The 25,147-nt window shown below is 32.4% G+C and overlaps 3 protein-coding genes across 11 annotated transcripts; 2 read left to right on the forward strand and 1 right to left on the reverse strand.

Annotated features, from left to right (window-relative positions):
• Window positions 1-752: 752 nt before the first annotated feature.
• Window positions 753-2,823, forward strand: LOC114418500 (RING-H2 finger protein ATL39-like). 2 transcript variants are annotated; one of them, XM_028383876.1, is made up of 3 exons: window positions 753-1,474; window positions 1,856-1,992; window positions 2,347-2,823. In XM_028383876.1, exons 1-3 carry the CDS (start codon window positions 1,322-1,324, stop codon window positions 2,657-2,659), a joined length of 603 nt encoding a protein of 200 aa, XP_028239677.1. In that variant the 5' UTR covers window positions 753-1,321; the 3' UTR covers window positions 2,660-2,823. The 2 variants fall into 2 exon arrangements, with proteins under 2 accessions (XP_028239677.1, XP_028239678.1); XM_028383877.1 differs by having other exon boundaries at window positions 768-1,474; window positions 1,856-1,953.
• A 3,104-nt stretch (window positions 2,824-5,927) lies between these two features.
• Window positions 5,928-10,787, forward strand: LOC114418501 (protein-ribulosamine 3-kinase, chloroplastic-like). Of its 7 annotated transcripts, XM_028383883.1 has the most exons (8): window positions 6,024-6,139; window positions 6,220-6,278; window positions 6,598-6,762; window positions 6,948-7,072; window positions 7,168-7,242; window positions 7,313-7,401; window positions 8,530-8,670; window positions 10,104-10,787. In XM_028383883.1, exons 3-7 carry the CDS (start codon window positions 6,606-6,608, stop codon window positions 8,627-8,629), a joined length of 546 nt encoding a protein of 181 aa, XP_028239684.1. In that variant the 5' UTR covers window positions 6,024-6,139; window positions 6,220-6,278; window positions 6,598-6,605; the 3' UTR covers window positions 8,630-8,670; window positions 10,104-10,787. The 7 variants fall into 7 exon arrangements, 6 of the variants coding, with proteins under 6 accessions (XP_028239679.1, XP_028239681.1, XP_028239680.1 ...); XM_028383878.1 differs by lacking the exon at window positions 6,220-6,278 and having other exon boundaries at window positions 5,928-6,139; window positions 6,587-6,762; XM_028383880.1 differs by lacking the exons at window positions 6,220-6,278; window positions 10,104-10,787 and adding an exon at window positions 9,218-9,334 and having other exon boundaries at window positions 5,928-6,139; window positions 6,587-6,762.
• Window positions 10,788-12,039: 1,252 nt separating this feature from the next.
• Window positions 12,040-23,965, reverse strand: LOC114418503 (two-component response regulator ARR2-like). 2 transcript variants are annotated; one of them, XM_028383885.1, is made up of 8 exons: window positions 22,869-23,965; window positions 20,561-22,764; window positions 15,495-15,665; window positions 14,361-14,513; window positions 13,919-14,263; window positions 13,757-13,836; window positions 12,346-12,963; window positions 12,040-12,232 (listed from the first exon to the last, which is right to left on the reverse strand). In XM_028383885.1, the coding sequence occupies exons 3-8, from the start codon at window positions 15,631-15,633 to the stop codon at window positions 12,194-12,196; spliced, it is 1,374 nt and encodes a 457-aa protein (XP_028239686.1). In that variant the 5' UTR covers window positions 15,634-15,665; window positions 20,561-22,764; window positions 22,869-23,965; the 3' UTR covers window positions 12,040-12,193. The 2 variants fall into 2 exon arrangements, with proteins under 2 accessions (XP_028239686.1, XP_028239685.1); XM_028383884.1 differs by lacking the exons at window positions 20,561-22,764; window positions 22,869-23,965 and having other exon boundaries at window positions 15,495-17,629.
• Between the last annotated feature and the right edge of the window lie 1,182 nt (window positions 23,966-25,147).

Consider the following 25,147-nt stretch of genomic DNA (forward strand, 5'->3'; position numbering starts at 1 on the left):
TAGTAACCATGAAATTTGTCTTCGTAGATTTACCCACGTATAAGCTTTTGTTTGCTTATCATTTGTGCTTCGAGTGTGTTCATTTATTATTATTATTATTATTGAAAACGAAACCACTCAATAATAGTTTATGACCAAAACTGGTAATGTTTCTAAGCCCAACAAGATTGATGCATTAGTTGTGTGGATGAAAGTTAAAAACACACGTGATTTTTAAAAAATATTCACCTGAATTATTTACTTCAATCTCAATCATGATCTAATTGTTAATATTTATTCTTCTCATTCTCACTTAACAAATTGTCAATAAATACATATCTTATATATATGTGTGACATATCAAGTGAAAATTCTTACTAATTATTATAAGAAATAATAAACATAAATTTAATTAAGTCATATAATCATAATGATATAGAGATTAAGAATTAATAAGTGGTTAAATGATTACTTGAAACACTCATGTATATTTATCTTTTATTCATAACACTTTTCTTTTTGCACTTATCTGTTGAAATACTATGGAATAGTTAATATTTATAATTCTCATTTTTCAAAATTTGAAAATAACAAGTTACCTGATCATTTGACGTGAAGCTTAAAGAAAAGAAAACAATGCAAACCTTTCTAACATCATATTATTATTATTATATTATTATTATTCGTACTTTGGTGGGTGACAAAACCGCAAGCAAAATGGCATCACCGCAATTCTTGAACATTGGAACTTATCCTGAAGTATCCAGACAAGGAGAAATGGAGAGAAACCTGATTATGGTGCACTTTCTTCACACCGTTGAGATCTATTTTTTTGCCAAAAATCATTAGATTCAACACCCACCCTCTAAAGGCCTCAACCCTTCGATTTGTCGTTAGTTGGTCAAATCATGTCGTGGACCCCACCAAGAATATCATTCCAAATTTCCAATAAACAAGAGAATGAAAAAAATGAACGTTCTTCTTCCACAACTCTCCTCTCTCTTCCCCACCATCCATATATTTTCCCTTTGAGTCAGACCAAAGCCACTAGGATTCCATAAAAATTTAATTTTTTTTTACTATTTTTTTCTGAAAGAGTTCTCATTTTGGTGTCTATTATTTTTTCCGTTTCCCTTATTTATCATGTTATTTATCTCTTGGAAACTTGTGGGCTATGTATTTATGTGACACCTGAGTGCACTCTGCTCTCATGTTTTATATGTGAATTGGGAAGTGTGTGTCAAGTTTTGGTTTCTTATTATTGTCTTTTTTGTTTTAGCTTCTTCTGAGGTTTGTGGCTTGGTCTTGGAGATTAGTTTTGTGAAGTGGGGGATTGGATACAATGGGTATTGATACCAATTTGGTGACTACTGTTATTGGGTTTGGTTTGAGTGCAACTTTCATTGTTTTTGTTTGCGCAAGAATAATTTGTGGAAGACTACGAGAGCGATCACGGACTATATATGAAATTGAACCAATAACAGATATAGAACGGGTAATTAATTTCAGCTGTGACGTACCCTTCTTCATGTGTGTTGATTTTGCTAGTTAACATGATTAGAGGTAGGTAATTAATGAATCAAAATTAAGCTCTTATTTGGTTATGAGTTTATGGTTTCTAAATTGGTGTACTTATTCTTGTAGTTTATTCGAGGAATAATGATAGCTGCAACTTTATGCTAGATATGTGATGAAAATTTTTAAATACCTGGTCAAAATTTTTCAATCAGATGAAGAAATGGATGCTTGGTACTATTAATTAACATGTATACTGCCCCTTAATGTAATTTTTCTTGCCTAGAATTTTTACTTTATGTTGGTGTTCTGTTCATGTTGGGTGCTTCAGATTTTAATGTTTGTATTGTTTACTTGACAGGCAGAATATCATGGTCATGACCCTGCACCTGGTTTTGTAGCTGCTATCCCCACTTTGAATTTCAACCATGAAGCCTTCAGTTCAATTGAAACTACACAGTTGAGTCTAGTTTCCGGTCTCTACTCTCTAATTCGTAGGTCATAGACAATGTTCTTTCTTTCTTTAATTTAATATAAAGATATGCTTTTTAGTCCTTGAAAATATTTTAAAATGTTAATTTTAGTCTTTATATAAATTTAATGTTTAGTCTTGATATTTTGATAGAAACATTTTTTCAGTACTTGATGAAGACTTACAACTACATCACTTTTGGTAAATGCAGAGATTGAAATGTATTAATTTTTTACAGGACTAAAATCAATATTTTAAAATATTTTGAAGGATAAAAATATATTTTACCTTTTATTCTATAAAATCTGATTTAAAATTGTCAGTTTCTATTTCTAAATAATAGTCAATTTGTTGATATATTATTCACTTTGCTTTTACAGGTGTGTGATATGTTTGGCAGAGTACAAAGAAAAAGAACTATTGCGCATCATACCAAAATGTGGCCACACATTTCATCTTTCTTGCATTGATATGTGGCTGAGAAAACAGTCCACATGTCCAGTGTGCCGTTTGTCACTGCAGAATGCTTTTGAATCAAAACATGCGAGGCATGTAACATTTACCATCAGGCATTCTCTTGATGAGCCCAATGCCCCAGAAAGGAACACAGATAGTGATCAGAGGCAAGTTGAACTTAATTCTAGTAACAACTCTCAACAATCAACTTTGGGAGAAGCAGAAGCTAGACAGTAATGTAAGAAAGCTAATCAAAGGAGTTGTTGTAGTGTGTGCCTAATCTGTGTATGTAAAGGAACAAGGCTAGTAACTCCCTAGAAATACTAATAGCACACTTATTTAATATATTTTTTATTAGTAGTAATCGATAACAGAAATAAAAGAATTTAAAATAATTCATATATTTTGTTCAACTAACTAAATTGGATCACCATATTATACTAATACAAATTTTATTTTTAGTCTCACTAAATAACCCAGAACTATTTTCAATATATTAATATATTAAGGAAGACACATATAAAATTGATTTGATGATAAAAGAGAGTTATTTTAGATGATAATAAAAAAAAAAGTGTTAGGGTGTGTTTTATTGGTATTTTAATGCTTTAAATAGATTAAATTCAAATTCTTTGTTCGTTTTATGGCCTTTTCCTCTAGTGTAAAACGGGGGATGTATGCCTACAACGATTTCTGCCTTTTAGTTTTAGTTGTACAGCATGTGTCTCCTTTTGTAGCATATGCAATGTGAAATTAATTGAAAGATGGAAATTAAAAGATGATATAAACTAATTAATTGAATTAGAAGGGTCTGGAAAGCCTATAATTAAACTAGCTAGTTCAGAAGTGTAAAATAACAAAAATATATCTTTTATTTTAGTTATAATTTTAATTTGGTAAATACATGTATTTTTGAAATAGTTACTACTATAACTTTTCTTATTTTTGAAATAATTACTACTATATCTTTTATCATATCTACTTTCTCCTTGTTTCCTTTCTCCCAACAAACAATGCGTTGATTTAATTAAATAGTTTGATCAACTTTCAACTTCCAACATCCATCTAGCTAATTTTAGCTAATTTATCCACTAATATGTACTTAGGTACCACCAGCTGATATCTGTTGACTATGGCATCCTTATCCTTACCTACTTGGGCAAGCACACTAATATTATAAATAGTTAAATACGTGTTAAAGATTAACAATGATTTATGTCTCTTGCACCGTTATTTTTCAACAACCACTTTTCTAAATAATGCTACTTGACAGGAAGGGATCAAGAAAAAGTTTTCAAGGGTGGATAAACGAGTAATATAATCGGCCGATTTACTAAATAGGAGTCATTTTTTTTGGAAATCGTCAATTGGGTGAATTTTAAATTACTATTCATTTTGGGATAAGTGATAACAGAAGTTGTGATTTTTAAGTTGAAAGTCTTAACAACGATTATAACTTCTATTTTTGTATTTTTTTTAACTGAAGTCATAAATTTTTTTATGATTTTTTTATTATTTATTTACTACTTTTAAGCTGTAGATTTTGTTATTAATATATCATTAGAAATTAAAGTAAATATTCATATACTTATATATCAATTGAAAAAAGAAAATAATCAATAAATTTGTGTCCAAAAGGGAACAAGTAAACATATATTTGCTCTTAAATTATTTAACATTTAGTGTGTATTTGAATGAGTGTTGATAAAAAAAAATTAGTTAAAATTTATTTTAAAGAGATATAATTTATGTTTGAATATTTTTATTATGAAAACAAGTTAATAGTAAGGCCCAATATATATTTTTATAAAAAAAAAAAAGTTACACAAAATTTTTTCCAACTTAAAATCAATTCTAAATCTAAAAATTACTTTGTGTAAAATTAAACATATAAAAATCTACCTAAAATTAGGCTAGCTGGTATATGTCAATGTGATTCAAGATAATTTAATGTAAAACGAAACACACGCTTGGTAAGTTAAAAAAAAAATCCTTTAAAGAAAGTTAGAAATAAGAAAATGATTCCTTTTTAATTCGCTGGTCGAAAAGTGTCATTCCTAAAGAATAACTTGAATAAAAAACATAGAACAAACAAGGCATTATAATATGCATTCACGAATTATACAAAATATTTATACATTAGATAGAAAAATGATAGGCAATCAAACTGTGTGCATATATGGCTCAGACTATTAAATATATTTGTAACTTTTTATATCAAAGTTAAATTTAAATATTAGAATATTGATATTTGATATTTATAAATTATAACAACCTTTCTTATTGGAAGGCTCTCTACAAATGTTTTGCAAATGCATGAGGATTTTCAAGTATACAATTATTGTTTTATCTGGATTTCTTAAATTACTTTTTCAATGTTATTTTGATGTTTACGTGTTTCACAAAAAGAAATTGTAGTTGAAGTGTTCTATTACAATTCAAAGAACTCTTCCTTTAAAAACAATCAATAATTTGTACTGGTGTTCATCGGTATGGATCATTCGCAAACTCGGATTGATTCCAGACAAATAGTTTGAGTTGATTCATTTATATATTTAGGTCAAAATTAAACGGATCAAAACTATTCATGTACGGGTTGAGTCACGGATTAGACTTATATAGATCCCATCAAAATAGCTAGAATTGTTTGGTTTGACTTTAAATACTATTAATATCAACAAGTGTTGTAACAAGTATTTGAACTACTAGTGTTAAAATATATTACTTTCAAGTACATTATTATTTGTTTTACTTTATTTTCATATTTTTTTATCATGTTTATAATATTAATGACTCATATTTTGTTCATTTGTTTCAACAAATATGATTGTAACAAAATTTATTGTAAGAAATTAGTTTGTAAGAAATAGTTGTGATTTGTATTAATTTAGAATATTATAGTAAATCTCGTTGAAGAATATTTTGTATTAATTTTTATTAGTTTAGAATATTATGTTGATGGTATTAAATGAATCAATTCTACTACTTTCAAATATGTGATAATATTGTATTAATTGTGCTAGATATTAAGATGAATCATGATATAAAATAATAATTTTAAAAAAGAGATCAAATTTAAATAGATAAGTTGCTAGTTCGAACCAAACCAAATATTTCATGAATAAGTTGAGTTTTAAAATTTTTTTTATAAAAATTAAACCGAAACAAACCGATCAAAATTGATTGAATTATGTTTTAAAATTAAACAAAATGAGTTGAAAGACAAACACCTTGATCATTTTGACTCTATCAAGTTATTTGTATGCCACAAGTTTGTTTGTTTTCTTTGCATAAAAAATAGTTATATTTATTTTCATATAAAATATATGATATATTTTTTTATTAGATTAAATTTTAAATAATTATTAATAAAAAAGTTAAATTTTATTTCTTTTTTTTATACAGAAAAAATAATAAATATAATGTTACATTAAAAAAAACTAACACGTAACATTTATTTTAGGAAATATTTTTTCTCCTGTATGTGACGGACGGACAGAGTGTATGTATTTTTCTTATTTTGGTAGTAATGCAGAAAAAAATTATGCATAAGCAGCCGTGTGTGATTGGTTGTAGTGTTACTGTTGGTAAAGGGAAGGAGAAGAGGAAGGAAGTGGATGACGAGTGCACACGTGGGAGCCATGTCGTCTTCTACATGTTTCTCTTCACTTTCTCGACCTCTTCGACCTTCTTTCACCAAAACCAAATCATCACCAAGTAAGTTAACTTACTCATAATTCCGTTACTTCAACAGATTCTAGTTTCATGAGCTCAGTTTCACTTGTCCTGGAACACAGTACGAGGTTTTTTGACACACTGCCAATCATTACTCAACACAATTTTAAGGAATGACAATGTATTTGTAGTTTGTGACAACTTTGTTGATTACAATGGAATTGCCCTTTCGAAAATGTTTTTGGTGTCCCTCAATAATTGAAATTGCCCTTTTACCTTTGCCATATAGTTGATTTTAATTCTTGTTCTTTTTGTTATGGCTTTTGTGAAAAGGGTATGGAGACTGATGAAAACTCAGTCTAACAAATTATAATGACTGTGTGGCAGCTTTTGTGCTATGACTTTGCAAAATTTGTACCCTGGTTTGAGTAATTTAATGCCATTTAGATATATCTTGATGAAAAATAACAGTGGTTTCTGAGCTTATAGTTCTTTATTAGAGTTCAGCATGAGCATGAGCATGAGCAAAGATCCGGTTCGTGAGTGGATTCTTTCTGAAGGGAAAGCTACGGAGATAACCAAAATTAGCCCTGTTGGTGGGGTTGTATCAATCTTGCTTGTCGCTTCGATACCAATGCTGGTTTATTCTTTATTAAAACAAATAGGTATAGCACCCGGAGATGGGACCTTCTGTTTTTGGTTTCGTGGTTGAGTTGTGCCTTGGGATTGAATTTTTCCTTTTGAATGTGTTGCGTTGTTTCAATTATCTTGGAGCAAAAGCTTCATTCCTTTGCTTCTTATATTATATATGACAAGTTCTATGTTGTTGAAAGTTGAAACTCTATATCAGGAGTATTGGACCATCCATTTTTTTTTTTGGCTCAGCATATTGGACCATCCATGTTTGAAGCAGAGGCTCTTGGTTTAGGAGCTATGTATGAAACCGGGACTATCCGTGTACCTAAGCCCTATAAGGTGAGAATGCTTACCATTAGTGTTGTGAGAGCTAATATTTACTAGTTATATCATGGTGGAGGGAACTTGAGTTGACTTGTTGCTAGGAGTTGTAGGTTGGATTGCTACCTACTGGTGGTTCTTTCATCATTATGGAATTCATACAATTTGGTGCCTCCAGAGGCTATCAGGTGAGTTACCTAGAAATTGCTTCTGATTAGGAAAATTTGTGCATCCTAATTGTGATTTATTGCTTCCCAGTCTGATTTAGGGAGGAAGCTTGCTGAAATGCATAAAGCTGGAAAATCTAGTAAAGGGTTTGGTTTCGATGTTGATAACACCATTGGGAGGTTTAATGCGCCTTCCTCATGAAAGTTATCATTGTTGTAATTTGTTTTTGTTATCATTTATCATGAATCTTTCCATTTTAACAAGGCACGTGGTACTTGTCAGGATATATCAGTTATCAATTATCATCTTTTGTTTGTTTGTTCTAATTAATTTTCTAATTATGTTATGTATATTATGCTGTAGCACTCCAGAAATAAACACCTGATCATCAGATTGGGTTCAATTTTATGGAGAGCATAGATTGGGTTCCCATTAATTAATTCTAGCTGTACATCACATTTTTGTCTATCGAATATTTAGATTGAATAAAATAAGCAGGTCAATAGGATTTAAACCAGAGACAGATTGGATACGTGATAGAGTACATTAAGTTCATTGACACAGGGAGAATAGGAGGCTATTCTTTTCTAGTGGATAACTGTATATATTTTGACCTTTCATTTAGTGACAATTTCCTGTTTTCACATCCTTCTTGGTGGAGTAATAACCATAGAACAAATGTCTTTTAAGAGTCTGACTGGAAGTAAGAATGCAGTACCTTTAGGGAAGAAGTTATTAAGGCATTCTAAATATTTTATTTAATTTAGAATCTAAATGTCGAGTAAGTATTATATATATATATCATAGAAACATTACGTAAGAAAGTAAGTACCACTGAGCACTAGTAGTTATGTCACTCAAACTTGCCATTTGTTCATGATCTGTGTTAGACTCAAGATTCTCCAGTACAAATAAAAGATTTTTATTGATCACATTTCTGGAATTTAACCAGAATCTAGAGTACAGAATTGCTAACACAGGCTGCTTCCCTTACTGAGTTTCCTCCTTCAACACTGCAGAAGCAATGAAAAAACACACACACTCTAACTGATCGCTTTTCCTTTATCCGTATTCCACAAATAACTGCCACTTGTCGAAAACAACTGCCTATGTCTGCTGATACTAAACAATAACTACCACTTGTAGAAAATAACTGTCTATTTCTGATGATACTAGCAATAACTGTCTTAATTGCCTTTTATTTTTGACATAAACCTGTAGTGGCCTATCATATTGACATATAATGTTCTGTTTGTATTAAAACTCCGAAAATGACTCCATATATATCTGCTTGACTTGTTCTACAGGACAGAGACTGGTGAAAAGCATGGGGCCCCTGTTTGCCAATGTGGTGATAGAACCATGCTTACTACATGGAGACCTCTGGAGTGGAAACATCAGTTCTGACATAAATGGAGAGCCTATCATATTGGACCCTGCATGTTATTGTAAGTCAAGCATTTGCTTATATGGCAGCTAAAGTTTGAAACCAGATTAGCAGTTGAAATTTGTGTCACAGGATGTTTTAACACACAAAAATACAAAGGAAAATTAAAAGGAACTTGTTAAAATTTGGAAAATTGTGACTTTTGATATGGGTGACCCACTATTTAATTCCCTGCTAAAATAGTCAACAGAAAATTCCAAAACTTGAAGTGTAGATTTCTAAGTGAGTTGTAAATTGTAATGTCTCTTGTGAGCTTTCGTAGCCACTATTTTTTACTATGTCAATGGCTAAAATTTTTAGTGTAATTTGATATTTTATCAGACACATTTTGAAGGACCTTTATTGAGCTAAGAATGGGAAGTAGGAAGCATAGCTCAATTAAGTTGCATCCCCACAATTATTGGGTGCTATCTTGGTCCTCTAAATTTTTCCATAGTGGGGTTAATGCAAATATGTGAATGTGAGACTGCAATATTCATACAAACTTCGAAGAAAAAAATTGGCTGACAGTTGTGGTGACTGTTGTTTTATTCTGTCGATGGACACAGTGAAGCAGAATTTGGTATGTCTTGGTGTGCTGGCTTTGGAGGATCATTCTATAATTCTTACTTTGAGGTTATACTGTTTGCTGATATATGATATAATGGAATTCATAATTATCTTAACACCACCTTTTCTCCCTTCATGGATTTCTTTCTCTTTTTTGTTTATTTCTTTTGAGGTAATACTGTTTGCTAACCATAATCATGTAATTATGGTAATTAGGATATTGGTGATTCTTGTAATTATTACATGGACTCTATACAATAGAGCTTCCAATATGTATTTCAAAAACAGAGTTAATCAGATGCCTCTTGTTTACTCTCTTATACATGGTATTTAGGGTCTAACAAGAGGCAACCCTAATTCGTGTCTGTCTGTTGAACTCACTGTCCATCGATGAAATTTGTTTTCTAGTAATTGTGTTTTCATTCCATTTCCGGGTCCCCACCTCTGTGTCTGAATGTTGATACTCTTACAACCTTAGTTGGGTATGTCATTTGTAAGTTCAATCAAAATTTGATCTCATGGTAAACTGAACATGATATATGATTTTTTTTTATCTGTATTTGTTGATGTAAGATCATATTATATTAAACAACAAATAATGCTTCCAGCAATCTTCTTGGTCCAGCCAATTTCCGTTGTGTCAACTAAGATCTATCAAATTTAGTGATATGTTTTTCTGTGAACTTTATGGAAAACATTCTACCTCAAATCCTCAATAAAGTGAATAGTTTGGTTTGGTTTCTCAATATCCTTGTTGAACTAGTTTATAGCTGGATATAGTTGCATGTTTCAAAGAAACTTAATGATATTGGGTTGGCATGTGAAATGTCAGTTTCATACAATAATTTTCTGATAGTTATGTCAATTTTCAAATGGTCTCTACAGGTGATGCCTAAACAGCCAGGCTTTGAGAGGAGAGACCTTTATATGCTGTATCACTATTTAAATCATTATAATCTCTTTGGTTCCGGATACCGGTCTTCAGCCATGCCTATAATTGATGATTATCTTGCGTTTTTAAAAGCTTAGGATTGCGTGCATTATCATCAAGCTTGTAGAGGAATGAGGTTCTTTTCCAGTACACTGAACTACTTACATTTCCCTAATGAGCTCATTCAATGAAATGGAAGCGTTATACCAATGCCAAAGTTATCTTGTTTGGTTCAATTTCCCTTCTTTTTGATGGTGAAGAAAACATCAGGGGGAAGAGGGGTTGAATCAAGTTACCACCAACAACTTTGGCAAAATTTTGGGTAGAAATGAGTTAGCCCAGAATTTAAACCAGAAACCAAAAGACCGCATCAGAAAACATTCACACAGCTATTCAAACGCACATTTGAGCAATAGAGGGTAGACTTCATCTTGAGGAATTACCACTAGTTAAATGTAGTTAAATGTACCATTGTACCTTATAATTATAAAGTCTTCTTTAGCATAAGAAACAGCAAACCGAAAAGGTATTTAAATTGGCTTTAGAGTGTGTTTGGATAAGGCAATTTAAAATTCTAAAAAGAATTTTAAATTCTGAGAATTTCAAATGCTTCAATTTAAATTCCTTTATTTTTAAAATTCTGTGTTTGGATACAACCTCTCTCTTCAACAAACTCGTTGCCGGGGAGGGTGAGGTACTGGAGGTGCTGCCACCAGGTGCCGTACTCGGGAGGGATCTGGTTGGAGAAGAAGTTGTCACCAAGGTGAAGGTGACGGAGGAGGGGCATGACGGCGACGGAGAGAGGAAGTTCAAAAGTCAGAATTTTCAAATTCACTCCCTTGAAGATAGAATTTAAAATTTTATTCTTTCAACTAACTAAAATCTCTTTTAAAATTCTAAAATTTTGAATTTCTTTTACTAAAATATCCAAACAGTTACTTTTAATAAAAAAGAATTTAATTCCCTATAAAAAATACATTACCTAATTAAATTATTTTATCCAAACACACCCTTAAAGTTTAGTATCTGCCCTAGATATTTTCAGCTGCAAATGTTTTTTTTTTAATTTATTGTTCAAATTATGTGACAAATTCACATTTTTGAACTAGAAATCAACCATATCTGGAGTCCACTTGCTCAAGGTGTTGGTAGAATGAAAATAGAAAATAAATTTTACTAACTGTTTAACTACTACTATTATTGTTAAGTCCCATTATACGAGATAAAATGAAGATAAGAAAATTAACTAATAACTAAAAGTTATTAAAGTTATTAAAATAAGTATTCTTTAAAATTTCTTGACAAATACTAGAACATATGAAGATAAGAAAATTAACTAATAACTAAAAGTTATTAAAGTTATTAAAATAAGTATTCTTTAAAATTTCTTGACAAATACTAGAACATAATAACATAATATAAATGCAATAAAAAAAGCATAATATAAATCAACATATTTATGACATTTTTTATATAAATTTTAATTTAACTTTATTAATAAATATATTTTTAGATAATTATAATTATATCTTTTAATTGATTTTAAACTCGTATAGTTTTTTATTTAAAGATAATTTATTTTGATTATATTTTTAGTTTAATTATTTTTTTCATGTTGGCCATTCTACTATTAATTTTACATCTTAAATTTTTTTTAACTAAGTTTAAAAATAAAATAAACATATGTTTAAGTATACATCATATTTTCATATAATAATCTATTATCAATATCTTGAACTATAATATTAAAATAATGAAATAAATAATATAAAAAAAATATCAAGAAAAAATATAAAAGTCAAAATGGAACAATAAAACCTTTTCTTATGTAAGAAAAAGGTAAAAAAGAAATTCAATTTTATAAAACTAAAATATAAGCAATTAGAAATATGTAGTTAAAGAAACTTTTCAAATAGTAAAATAAAACTAGAAATTGTCAAACTTACTCTAAATGAAATCAGCAACAACTTCGAATAAGACAAAATTCTCAAAGCAAAAGTACAAAAAAACATCGACAAATCATATGATAAACTCTATTCTCTTTTCAGCCTTCCACAGCTTCAAGCAACACCATTGAGCAATTCTGTATAAAAGTCAACAAAAAGAAAAAAGATTAAAAAAAAGAGAATAGAAACAAAAAAAAAAAAAAGTAATATTTATGTGTATATATTCATGAGCATACGTGCATATTCTTACCAGGGATTTAACCATTGATAACCAGATATTTAAATCCTCATCACTAAACTGCTGAGTTCCATTTGGAGGATAAAAAATTTCATCAATCTGTCCTGCTTCAGCCCCAGAAATGCCATGTTCTTTTCCATCTGATGGTGGAAGAGGAACGGGAAGGAATGGGTGAAATCGTTGGCACATGTCATTGGCTAACAGAGTTGAAAAATCCATTTCACTTTGCACAGCAAGATCATCCACACAGTATACATGTGTGTCCTCACTGAAAACTTTTATATCAGTAGTATTTTCAGCACATGTCTCCCCCGACTTACCATTACCATTGTTCATAAATTCACCAGACCCGGATGTGTAGTGTGCAGCACCGAACAGTTCCCCCGGTGGATACAATTGATTTTGCCCAGTTGATGTCTGATCACTTGGACTTAAAATTGATAATTCATATAATGGGTTGCGTTGAGAATGCAGATGCATGCAATTACAGATCTTAACGTGACAATTGGGCAATTGGTGTATTTTACCGTTATAATTGTCAGTCTGAGAAACATACTGCGATCCCAAATTCAAATCAGATGAATGTATATTGCTGTGCTGATGAATTGGATTAGCTTGTTGCAGAGATTGCTGAAACAGATACATATACAGATAGGTCATGATTCAAATACAACATGATAATGCTGAAAAAAATATTACCAGGGAAACCAAAAAAAAAAAAGAATATGAAATTTAGAGAGAGAGTATGCTTCTGTTATTGAGTATTAAATGTCAACAAAGAAAAGAGAAAACTCTTCCAAAAGTTTCCCCTTCAAAAAATTCTACAACAGTGCAAATGCTAACGAATCTGAATGCCTTTATCCCTTTTATCCTTCCCACTATTGCAGATAAGCCCCAGCCCTTCCAAGTTTTAACTATAATCCCTGACTAATTCTATGAATAATTTTCAACTAACTCTCTAACTTCCTCACTTCTTCACTTCCTGAACAGTGAACACAATCAATTGAAACAAAATTCCAAACTGTAGTATTTAGCAGTTTCATAAAACTAGGTAATGCACTAAAACTGAAACCGCATTGCAGGCTTTCAATAAGCACAACCAATTTTCAAGTATATACTGCCTATTTTGAAACGCCTCAAGTGCAGCAGTAAGGTTGCTGCCATATGACTTGGTGATCATGGATTCTAATTACAGAAACAAACTCTTCACTCACAGGCCATGGCATAAAGCTGCATACAATTGACCCTCCCCAAGCACCACAATGATGAGAACCCCATACGTTGGTTTGCCTCAATTCTGCCTATTTTGAGTTTCAGAGTTTACATGAAGCAATGCTTGTTCATTTCCCCGGATGCAAGATACTTTAAAAAAATTCAAGAAAAGAGTTAAATGAGGACACATGCACCATTGAAAAGAACAAACCTGCAAATGGTTTTTAACATTCTGTTTTGCAAGTCCTGGCACATTTCTAAGCTGGTGTCTTTGATTTGGAGGAGCTTCTCCTAAGAAAGACAGCAAGTGTTACTCTTATAGCTGGAAGTAACAGCAGAAATAAATAAACAATAAACTTTAGTCCAAACTTACCACTGGTTCCTGAAAATTCAACACCTCCCAAGAACTTCGTATGTGAGTCACCAGTCCAGCTAAGCCTTTTCCTTTTCAGCAATAATGATTCACTTTGATTTCCCCCTATCTTATGTCTTTGTTCTTTTCTTTTCCCAATTTGGAGAGTCTGCCCTCTGGCGTTCAGGAATGGTTGGAATTCTTGATTGTTGTTTACATAGCTTCTTACATCTTCAGTAACTATGCTTCCATCTTCTATTTTCCACTTCAAATACATCCACAGGCTGCTTAGATCATAAATGGTGACTGGCTTTTTAAAATACCTCTTAGATCCATTGCACAATGGATTATCATTAGCAGTCATAACTACAGAAATAATGAACAGATAGTGAGTTAATAATTTAACTCATGAATGGAACTTGTGGTTTAAAGTAAAACAAGCCAAAGAATATGAGGACTTAACGAAAATACTGAAGGTCAGAGATTTCTCTTATTTTCTCTGTCAGGGAATTTATTTTCATGTCTGGTAAGTCAACCTCCAAAAGTGCAAGGTTAAGTTCATCTTTCTTCTTCTCAATAATCGCTAATGCTTCAGAAGCTAATGAAGCAGTCACAACTAGTAGTACAAGAAAGTAAGGAAAAACTCAATAATAAATCAATCCAAAATAATAATTATATACTGTGGGTGTCATCAAGTTCATTAACAAGTAGTGAGAAGAAGAAATAATATCCCAATAGTTTAGCCTCAAGTAACAAAATTAAAAACAACTTTTATGGCTACATTAAAATATGTTATCAAATCATATGATAATCTCAGAAGAGAAAGAAAGATGCACAATTTATATATGCATAGTCCCAGGCAGAGTTGTGTTCTGATAAAGTTCAAGGTATAGAGATGAAAAGAGAGAAGAAAAACTGAATATTATTTAGGATAATGCTCAAATGAGCAAATCAAATCTTTATATGAATACATTGAGCCTTATATAACTAATGCTAGTAAACTGTTATACAATTGGTTATAAGAGTAACTAACTAATGCTAGTAACACTATTAATCTATGTCTCTAATATGTTTCCAAAGTTTTTTATTCACTCCATTTTACATGTATTTTTTTTAAGTATTATTTTTTAGCTAAACCTTTTCAATTAATGGTATTTCTATTTGGCCACCCCGAAGGTTTTAAATTGTTATTACAGTTGTAGTTGTGGAGACTTCCAAAACCTTAATATTGTGATAAGATTTGAAAACCTCCAAAATCATAACATTGCTTTTACATGTGCCGTTGCAGACCACAAATTTAAACCTTGGCCAGCCCAATTAAAACAATCTACTAATCTAGCTCCACCCTGTACTAAACAATAAACATTGTTGGATGATTGAACATAGACTATGAATGTGATCAATTTATCATCACTTAATTCACAATGGATAATCAGATTGACTTTTAAGTGTTAATATATATGACAGCTATCATTGTGGAACATTTGAAATTGTGGTTGCAAATATATCGGAATGCAGTTAAACAGCATATAAGCCACAGATATATAAAAGAAAAATAACTTTTAGCTTCCAGAAATATATGTTCACTGCTACTTACCTTCATATCCAAGGGTTTGAAGAATTTTCAATACAGTTGCTAGGCATGTCAAGTTGTTATCTACCACCAAAACTTGGATACCCGGTACTGGACATATGTACTTCCTCAAATCAACTGACTGGAAATTGTCAGAATCCATCTCAGAGAGAGTATATAACACAACGAAAGTATCTGGGGGAAAAATTGTTGAGTGAGAGTAGGAAAGGAAATTTAACATTTAAAAATATCACATGCATCTACTATATTGCTATTTATAAAATGTTTTTAGCAATAAACACATAATTGTATAACATTAGTCAACCAAAACTAACTCCACTGCCAAAAAGAAAAAAAATCAAGGTTATAACAAGATTCTCATTTGCATTTGTTTGACTTTATAGTTCAGTTAAAAAAGACAGCAGATAAATATTATAAACTTTTGTTTGTAAAATTAGCAACGTAATTCCAAAGAAAATGCTCATTATGAATGACTGTAGCTTTTTCATTTCCTTTCCTGTAGGAAAAATTCCGGCAATGAAGAAATAGGAATAGAATCATAGACTCAGACTCACATTTGGTCAGTAAAAATATATCATTTGATTCACTAGCTACAACACTAAAATATTTTTAAATTAAAAAAACAACAAGCAACATAAGAGATACACAGTTAAATCATGCAAGTCAACAACACATTAGGCCTGTTATTTATCTCCCTCGTGTAGGTACCTCTCTTTTAGGAATTGGTTTACTTTTTAATTTTTAAACCTTGCTCCTGGTCCTACTGATCAAAAGGTAGCTCTGGTTTGTTCAAATTTTATCTCATAGTTTCATTTCTAAACTAAGTATGCTACTTGTAATTAACAGGATTCTAATGTTTAACATTTAATACTTTTATATGGTTCTTTCTTAGAGGTTAAATATAAATATAATTTCAATTAAAATTAACTTTTCAATGCAAGTTTCATTTTTGTCATCGAATTTTTAATTCCACATTCTGCACATGCAACATCAAGTTGCCATTAATATACTGAAATTTGACAATCTCAATTGACATCTGTGAGTTACATGTATTACAGACAATTTGGTCAGAAACAAAGATAACAATAGAGATCAAACTGTAATTTTGTGACATTGGAACTAAATTAAAACTTGGGCTATTCAGTGATGAATAGTATATTCTAAAATAAAGATTTTAAAGAGTTACATGTCTTTTGTGAAATTTCTTAAGAACAAAGAAATCTTAGTTTATTAGGATAACAGTTAGAGACAATTGTTGGTGTGTGACAACTCTTCTGCGAATGGACACAAATGGACTTAACAAGGTGGTGGTACTTGCAAACTGAAACACTGCAAAATTCGTCCCAACAAGTAGAAAATAGTTCTAACAGTAACATCCCCACAAGCTTTGCATATTTTTGATAAAATGAGAAATCAATCTCTGTACAAATTCAGGACTATTCTATCAATACTATTCCCATTGGCCCATTCAATCACATCTCCTCACAATAGCAATCCAAGAACTATTCTAATCAAATATTAGGTTACTAACTGGACTCTAAATACTTTCTCCGTGTTTTAGAAGCCTAATTTCTGAATTATCTTGTTCTGTAGATAACCTTCCAAGTCCCAACTAACCAATCACTCTCTTGTTTTCTCCTCCTAACCACAAAAGTCCCTCACAACATTCTGAACCCTCTAAGCAACTCCAAGAGGGAGACAAAAAAATAGTTACGACATCCTAATAGCTAATGAGGTCAAGGAGTAATCATCAGTGCAAAAAAAAAAAATGAGGCACAGTCGCACAAACAATTAGCAATTACAGGAAGACTTCCAACAGTAAGGAACATAAATGAACCGAATACACATCAGAATGTGAAGGATCCAAAGGTTGTGCAAGAAGATTATATAGTTAAGGATAACTTAAAATGGATTTGATTGGTACTACCTATCATTGTAGTAGAATCAATATTCAAATAGTAAATCAAAAGGTTCATTTTCCGAATTATGAATGGTAAGATTCATGATCATAATAAAACGTAGCATATACAACTTACAAAGAAGCATAACTCTAAAGAACATATTCATGATCAATAACTAAGAATCATAACTCTAAGAGCATAAGAAGTATGAGCTCTGTTAAAAATTGTTATAATAGAATAACATTAAAATTCATAATAAATATTGTGCTATGAAAATTAATATATAGTATTAAATATTTGTATTTGAAAGATTTTTACTACTTTTTCTAATAGATTTTATGATAAAAAAAATAATTGAAATAAAAAACAATTATCACATCAATTAAATATTTTTTATTTGATACCAGTCAATACTTAAATATCAATCAATAAGTTAAAACTGACAGTCCAAAGTTGAAACACGGTTTATATCTTGCAACTAAAACACAAAAGTTGCTAAAGTGAAAAAAGAAGTCATTGTTTACGGTTAGGGTTGTGAATTGGGTCATCTCTCTTCTTTGACCATGATTGAAAGGAGTAAGAACTATAGTGCAATGCAATTTGTCTACTACAACCAACACTTTTTGCAATTTTGGCGATAAAAGCACTACTCCAGTAATGATGGCTAGGCACAACGACCCTTGGAGGAGCAATAGGGTATCACAACTCCTTCCAAGGCCTCAACCTATGCAAGAATTGTGTGATTCTTCTTTAGGTTGTGATTCTTGCAATTCATGCACCAAAATGATTAGCTCACCGGTTCGTATTGCCAACTACTTGAATCATATGTATTGTATCGCAAATCATACGGTACTGATAAATTGCTACATATACCAACAACATGAGTCTACTTTTTGATAATCCATCACTTAAAAATTCTTTAGTTAGACATACTTGACTTGGAGCGATTTGAGATGGGTAACCTTGTAGAGTTAGGAAGTATTAGGAAAAACCCAAGTCCTACATTGGCTAAAAATAAAGCCAAGTTAGAATATTTAAGTGAGGGACAACCCTCACCCCTTGAGCTAGTTTTTGCGGTTGCCAAACCCATATTCTAAGATGATATCAGAGCATATCCAAGAAGTGTTAGGCATGAGGGAGTGTAATAGAAAAAACCTAAGTCTTACATCGGCTAAAAATAAATCCAAGTTAAAGTATATAAGTAAGGAACACCCCTTGAGTTAGCTTTAGGGGAAGAGTTAGGCCTAAACTCACATTCTAAAATTTCAAGAGATAAAGTAAAGTTAGAGTATATAAGTGAGGGGCAACCCACACTCCTTAAATTAACTTTTGGGGTAGAGTTAGGCCTAAACTCACATTCTAAGATTCTAAGATGGTGTCAGACCATCTCCAAGATTAATTCAAAGGGTCACCCATCATTGTTATCCACGCATCAAGCCCAAGAAGTGTTGGGCGTTAGGGGGTGTATTGGGAAACCCAAGTCCCACATCGACTAGAAATAAAGTCAAGTTAGAGTATATAAGTGAGGGGCAACCCTCACCACTTAAGCTAACTTTTGGGGTTGAGTTAGGCCCAAACTCACATTCTAAGAGGAAGTACGCCATGCTAATGTGCCTTGGATGATCCACGTCTCGATGAGTACATTAAATTATCCATGTGGCTGAGAGCCCTTAGCCCGTCATGCAGACCTCCCGCTGGGGCCCACTATACCAAAAGCAAGAGAAACCCCATCCCTCTCTTTCCACTTTCACCCCATCCATGTCGCCCCCGTGTGACGACATAGATGGGGGTGAAAAAAGTAGACAACCATGCACCACCTGTGTCCACGTTCCCGAAGGCACCCCTCTCTTTCAAGAGGATTCACGGCATGTCAAGCCCTAGTAAGGTTCTTCGCTTGTCATTGGATTAAACCACATGCTCCACCGCTTGTGCGGGCGCCCGTCAATTCCTTTGAGTTTCATTCTTGCAAACATACTCCCCAGGCGGGATACTTAACGCGTTAGCTACAACATTGCACGGGTCGATACGCACAGTGCCTAGTATCCATCGTTTACGGCTAGGACCCGTTTTCACGGTTTAGGCTACTCCCATTTCGCTCGCCACTACTACGGGAATTGCTTTTGCTTTCTTTTCCTCTGGCTACTAAGATGTTTCAGTTCACCAGTTTGTCTCTTGCCTACCCGAGGATTCAACAGCAGTTCGAAAGGTTTACCTATATCGGGAATCCCCGAATCTACGCTTATTTTCAACTCCCCAAAGCATTTCGTCGCTTACTACGCCCTTCCTCATCTCTGGGTGCCTAGGTATCCACCATAAGCCTTTCTTATATAGCTCTCCCACAACCCCGTTTTCACGGTTTAGGCTGCTCCCATTTCGCTCGCCGCTACTACGGGAATCACTTTTGCTTTCTTTTCCTCTAGCTACTAAGATGTTTCAGTTCACCGGGTTGTCTCTTGCCTGCCCGTGGATTCAGCACCAGTTCGAAAGGTTGACCTATATCGGGAATCTCCGGATCTACGCTTCTGGGGTATCTAATCTCATTTGCTCCCCTAGCTTTCGTCTCTCGGTGTCAGTGTCGGCCCAGCAAAGTGCTTTCGCCGTTGGTGTTCTTTCCAATCTCTACGCATTTCACCGTTCCACCAGAAATTCCCTCACTGAAAAGACTTGTTGGGCATGTGACATCTCAAGCACCGATCGTGTAGCAAAAGAAATGAGGCGTGGATAAGGATATAGACAAGACAAGGTTTAAGGTTTTAACATCACTTAATGTTGATTTGAAGTGATTCTACAACCACATCATATCACTTTTGTGTCCCACAACAGTCACAATGCAACAATGATGCAACCACTACCATAACTTAAAACCTTAATGACAACTATTAAGGGAACACCTAAAGAATTGAGAAAAAAATGTTTCACTAAAATTTCACTATATATAAATCAACTCAAGTTAATTATATGATCCAGGAAACTATTTTAACATTAATATATAAAAACAAAAGGTGAGTGAACTGCAGCAGCAACAACAACAACAATAAAGCCTTATCCCACTAAGAGAGGTTGACTACATGGATCACACGACGTCATTCAGCACGATTAAAAATCAAAGTTTCAGAGAAGGTGTGCGAACTACCTTCAAAAGAAAAATAAAGAAACTAGAGAACTTACCTGCAACAAGCGCTACTAAAATCTTTTGAACCCGATGATTCTTGTCAGGTACTCACCTATACCCAAGCAAACCCAAGCAAAAGAGAAGATGCGGCGGATCTGATGAATTCCTAGGGTTTCTAGCTTTGCACTTCTGTTTATAACCTAAACTTGTGTAATTCGCTAAGGATAGAAGTAAATAAATAGGCATTTGACTAACGGCTAATACAATGAAATAAATGAATTTAGAAAATATAGTACAATCTTAAATTCATAACCGAGGTTATTAAATTTCCATTAAATGAATTGTTAAGCTAATTTATGAATCATAAATGATATCAAATTGTAAAATTCAAAGACAATAAAAATGGCTAAAATATATCAAATGATAAATGATGTATAGTACTCAATGTAATAATTTTAATCTAGAAAATTATCATCAATATCATGAAACAAAATCATAAGTCACAATTGAGTGAGTGAAACCTTTATTTCAAGGGACTAAAATAGAAAAACAGAATATAATGCATAAAAAAGAGTGACGGTGTGAAATCCTTGTCTTAGAGAATGAAAATAAAACATTTGAATAATTAAATAAGGTGCATTCAATAATGCTCCTTCAATTCCGGTTCATTGAACAATTTAAACTAAACTTATCTAACTCATTGATGTCTTCAATAAGAAATAGTGAAAGAAAACTAAAAAATAAAAAACATTTAATAGATTAATCATGTGATTTGTATCAATGATATGAAATTGAACTAATTTATCTATCTATAGCAAGATTCAAAGTTATCTATGATTTATCATATGATATGAATTGTTGGCTACCCAATTCGTATTGAATCATGTGATCCAAATCATGAATTGTAAGATTCTAATAATCACGACAAGAAGCATGAATACCCACCCTGCAATTGCCAACACCAGCTTCCAATACACCATTCCAATAATTTTTAACATGAGAGATTAGGGAACCCAATGATCAACCATTGGGCTAGCCAACACGTTGATGCATTGGGTTAAATTGACTTGGGTCACTTTGTATGGTGTGCCTCCTTCATATTTCAAGTACCAAATCAAGATCCATATACATGGTGTATTGGTGTAGCATTAGCATTGAATAGTATCACCCAAATGAGAACCAAATATCAACCACCTATTTATCTTACCACTTCATATATAGGCAGCAGGATGTTTACTTAGAAATGTCATGCTGAAGATGAATCCAACCTCTTCAACTGAAAATTCCAAATTCTGTGTGGTAAGACCATGCAATTACAGAGTAATATTCTTTGAAGAATCTGAAGCACTCATACTAAGTTTCATTTATTTTAAAGCCATTATCAACCCTGGCCAAATAGCGCTATCATTACTTGTAGAAAACACTAAAATCTACAGTTTTGTAAAAGCAATGCCAATATCAGTCACTCAGTTGACGTTTCATGACTGGTTGGAATTGCAAACTTGCAGAGTTTCAGTGTCAAAACTCTATTTTGATACAGGCTGTAGTAGACCTAGCATTGAAAGCAAGAATTTGACAATAGAATTTTATCATCACTGCATGCTATTGTTTACATTGTAAAGTTTCTTCTGATGCATCCAATGCAATCCCCTGGTTCTGGCTACACATAAGACAGTATAATATGGATAGTAGTTATGGATTGGGCAATATAAAGAACTCATACTGAGAATAACAGCTAATTGAAAAGAGAAAACTAGATCTAAACATGGCTAAAGGAATAAAGAGAGAAGCTGATAAAATAATGGGATCTTTCCTCTGACACATCTAGAGTAAGGTAATGAAACCTAATATTGGATTACATATATTCACTAGCATAAGCTCAACTATAACCTAAATTATAAGATCCAAAGATCGATACAATTTTACTGTCATTTGTTCAATATTCTCCTAAACTCCTAATGGTACCAAGAGATCCAAAGCCAACCGTGTGAGTTAGATAAAAGAAAACACTTCACACATTTTGAAAGGTTAAAGCTTGAGACTTTCCCTTTTGTTTTTGAGGCATCATTTGAAGACCCACTGCCTTCACTGTCAAAGTTCTTGGATAGTTCTTCTCTCTGTATTCACTGGTTTAGCTAGAATCTTTTCACATTCATCCAGCTACTTCTTGAGTTTGTTGATGCTGATTTTCCATTTTTCTTATAAGGGCAGAAAGGTTGAATTTTTTCTTGTTTCCAAAAATCCTTCAGTTCCTGCACATCTAAAGCACCAAAGTCAAGGTGTACTCTTAGACTCAAACTTGCAAGAACAACAACACAAAGAGTAGCCTAAAGAAGGTTACAAGTAACTTTAATATAGACAAACCTTTGACCAGAAGAAGAACAAATCTTGACCATCTCAACTTCCCATTGTCGTTTTTCTTTTCTTCCTTCAGTTATCTTCCCCCCTGAGCATCATTTCGCCAACTGCTTCTCCAGAGAGACATGGGTATCAGACACTCCAAGAGATATACATAAATCATGTAATGCCAATTATGTTGCTCACAAATTTATAATGCATCTCCTGTCCCCCTGAACTCAACCACTCTACCCTGAACATAATTATGGAAGCAAAACACACACGCACACACAGGAGTCATTGGAAGGAAAATTTTCAATTTGGAACCATGGTAGTTAGTATCGTACGATTCACGATAAGTATCGCACGATTCGATAGGATTCCTGCTGCTACCGATGCGAATCGGAGGTTGTCTCGTTTTTGTCCCTGAATCGTGAATGAATGGCGATTTCAAGACGAATAGGATGTCGGTCGTAAACATGGTTTTAGATTGCGGCCTCAAGGTAAAGTTTTTTTACTCATCGAGACTACATGCAAATGCAGTAGTAATTGCAACTGCATGAGTCCCATTTTCTCTATATTTTTCTGCAGTATCAAGGATCACGACAACATCGTAACCGTGACAAATGGTAGTGACCCTTTCATCTGGCTTCTTATTTAGGTTCCATCTTTTGTAGATTCAGGTCTGGAAAGTACCTTTGCCCTGCCTGATGCTGTAGCAGCTTATACTGATGCGTTGTATCCTTACTCGACTCCGGCTCTTTTGATTGATTCCAAAGCCTAGGATGAAGACTTTCGTTCCTGGTTTTTTTGGTCAGAGAGGGCTTTCAACCTAGAATTCCTGGGCAAAGCATTTTCTTTTCCAAAGAGTTTCAAACCGCGCAGATAAAGCATCCGATTCAGCACCCGACGAAGCAGATGCTATAGCAGCTACTAGAGAATCCGCAGACGCTGAAGTCTCAGCCGAACAAAGGCAGTCGATACCACAGGAGAATCAACCGAATCCATATCATAGGAAAGCAGAACAAGAAAAGCTCTATCATCCGCCGATGAATAAGTAACAACAAGGGTTGGCGGTTTTAGAAACTTCCTTCATCTTCAATAAGGATTTTAGTCTAAAGATCTGAAGATCAGTTCTTATAAAATAAAAAGTCATCATCTACATCTATTTAAAAAAAAAATTTACTCTCTCTTTATAAAAATTATTTGCATAAAAAAATATTTAAAATGTTAAAATGAGATTTATTATTGGAATAAAAGATGGAGAAGATCTTAGACAATATTGTGACAATGCATATCCATAAAAATGACTAAGATCTCAAAATGAAATCTTCTCTTAGAGATATAATTAGGATTTTGAAATGGAAAAATTAAGTTAAAATAATCTAATATAATTCATTTAAATGTTTGATGATTGGCCTGTTTTAAATTGAAAAATGTTATTGGTCTTTTATTTTTTGGTTAAATGCAGTCTAGGACTTTTATACAATTTGGAGATTTGGTTCTCAAACCTTAAAAAATATATAAATTTACTTCTTTCTTAACTTTAAAAGATGCAATGAATTTTTAGAAAAGATGAAGAAAATTCACATGTTTTTTAAAATTTGAGGACTTGATTCATCAATATAAAAGTATAAAGACTTTGCCTATATATTAAGATTTAAAAAAAATTAAGATTCATAAATTAATTTTAAATTAAAGAAAAATCAATTTATTTTCAAATTTAATTCATTCCATTTTTTTCTCTTATAAGTATAATTAAAAAGCTTTATATCGTTATAATATTATTTTGATGATAGTAATATTATCCAAACTTATCTTGATGACAAGTATTTTTTTATATCTAATGGTTGAAAAACTGGCACTCCGTGTCTTGTGTCTTAACTATATTTTTTTTTAGTTAGATATTGCTATAACTATCATGTTCAAAAAAATGAAAAATTACTAGACATAACTATATGTGATTGTGAGTGATTTTTAAAAGCAGCTAAGGTAAATTAAGAATAATAAATGTGTATACCAAATGAGATAATTATCTTTATTAATATTAATAATTATAGATAACATTGACGTGGAACATTCATAACTTTGTTTAGTATTAATCTTTGCTGAGAAATTGAGTTTCATATGAAAATTGGAGAGTCTTGCAAAATTTGACCTTGCAAACTTTTAGACCAATGTCTCTCATTGGATGACAACTCTGGCTATGATGAAGAATATGAAGAAGAAGATGATGATAATAATAATGACATTGAAGAACAAGATTGGATTGAGGAAAAGGCAAAGCAGCTGCTACATTGTGTCAA

Source organism: Glycine soja, chromosome 7 (assembly GCF_004193775.1).
Source record: "Glycine soja cultivar W05 chromosome 7, ASM419377v2, whole genome shotgun sequence".
Taxonomy (NCBI): Eukaryota; Viridiplantae; Streptophyta; class Magnoliopsida; order Fabales; family Fabaceae; genus Glycine; species Glycine soja.

What these genes read in the sequence shown, in the direction of transcription:
- LOC114418503 (XM_028383884.1), bottom strand. Translation starts at nt 15,711, where the DNA reads ATGTTAAATTTCCTTTCCTACTCTCACTCAACAATTTTTCCCCCAGAT. An exon ending in ATGTTAAAAACCATTTGCAG is followed by an intron (nt 12,964 to 13,756) that starts GTTTGTTCTTTT and finishes TATCTGTTTCAG; the next exon opens with CAATCTCTGCAACAAGCTAA. An exon ending in TATCAATGGTTAAATCCCTG is followed by an intron (nt 12,233 to 12,345) that starts GTAAGAATATGC and finishes ACTTTTATACAG; the next exon opens with AATTGCTCAATGGTGTTGCT.
- LOC114418500 (XM_028383876.1), top strand. Translation starts at nt 1,322, where the DNA reads ATGGGTATTGATACCAATTTGGTGACTACTGTTATTGGGTTTGGTTTG. An exon ending in CAATAACAGATATAGAACGG is followed by an intron (nt 1,475 to 1,855) that starts GTAATTAATTTC and finishes TTTACTTGACAG; the next exon opens with GCAGAATATCATGGTCATGA. An exon ending in CTCTACTCTCTAATTCGTAG is followed by an intron (nt 1,993 to 2,346) that starts GTCATAGACAAT and finishes TTGCTTTTACAG; the next exon opens with GTGTGTGATATGTTTGGCAG.
- LOC114418501 (XM_028383878.1), top strand. Translation starts at nt 5,952, where the DNA reads ATGCAGAAAAAAATTATGCATAAGCAGCCGTGTGTGATTGGTTGTAGT. An exon ending in GTGTACCTAAGCCCTATAAG is followed by an intron (nt 7,073 to 7,167) that starts GTGAGAATGCTT and finishes TAGGAGTTGTAG; the next exon opens with GTTGGATTGCTACCTACTGG. An exon ending in GTTGATAACACCATTGGGAG is followed by an intron (nt 7,402 to 8,529) that starts GTTTAATGCGCC and finishes CTTGTTCTACAG; the next exon opens with GACAGAGACTGGTGAAAAGC.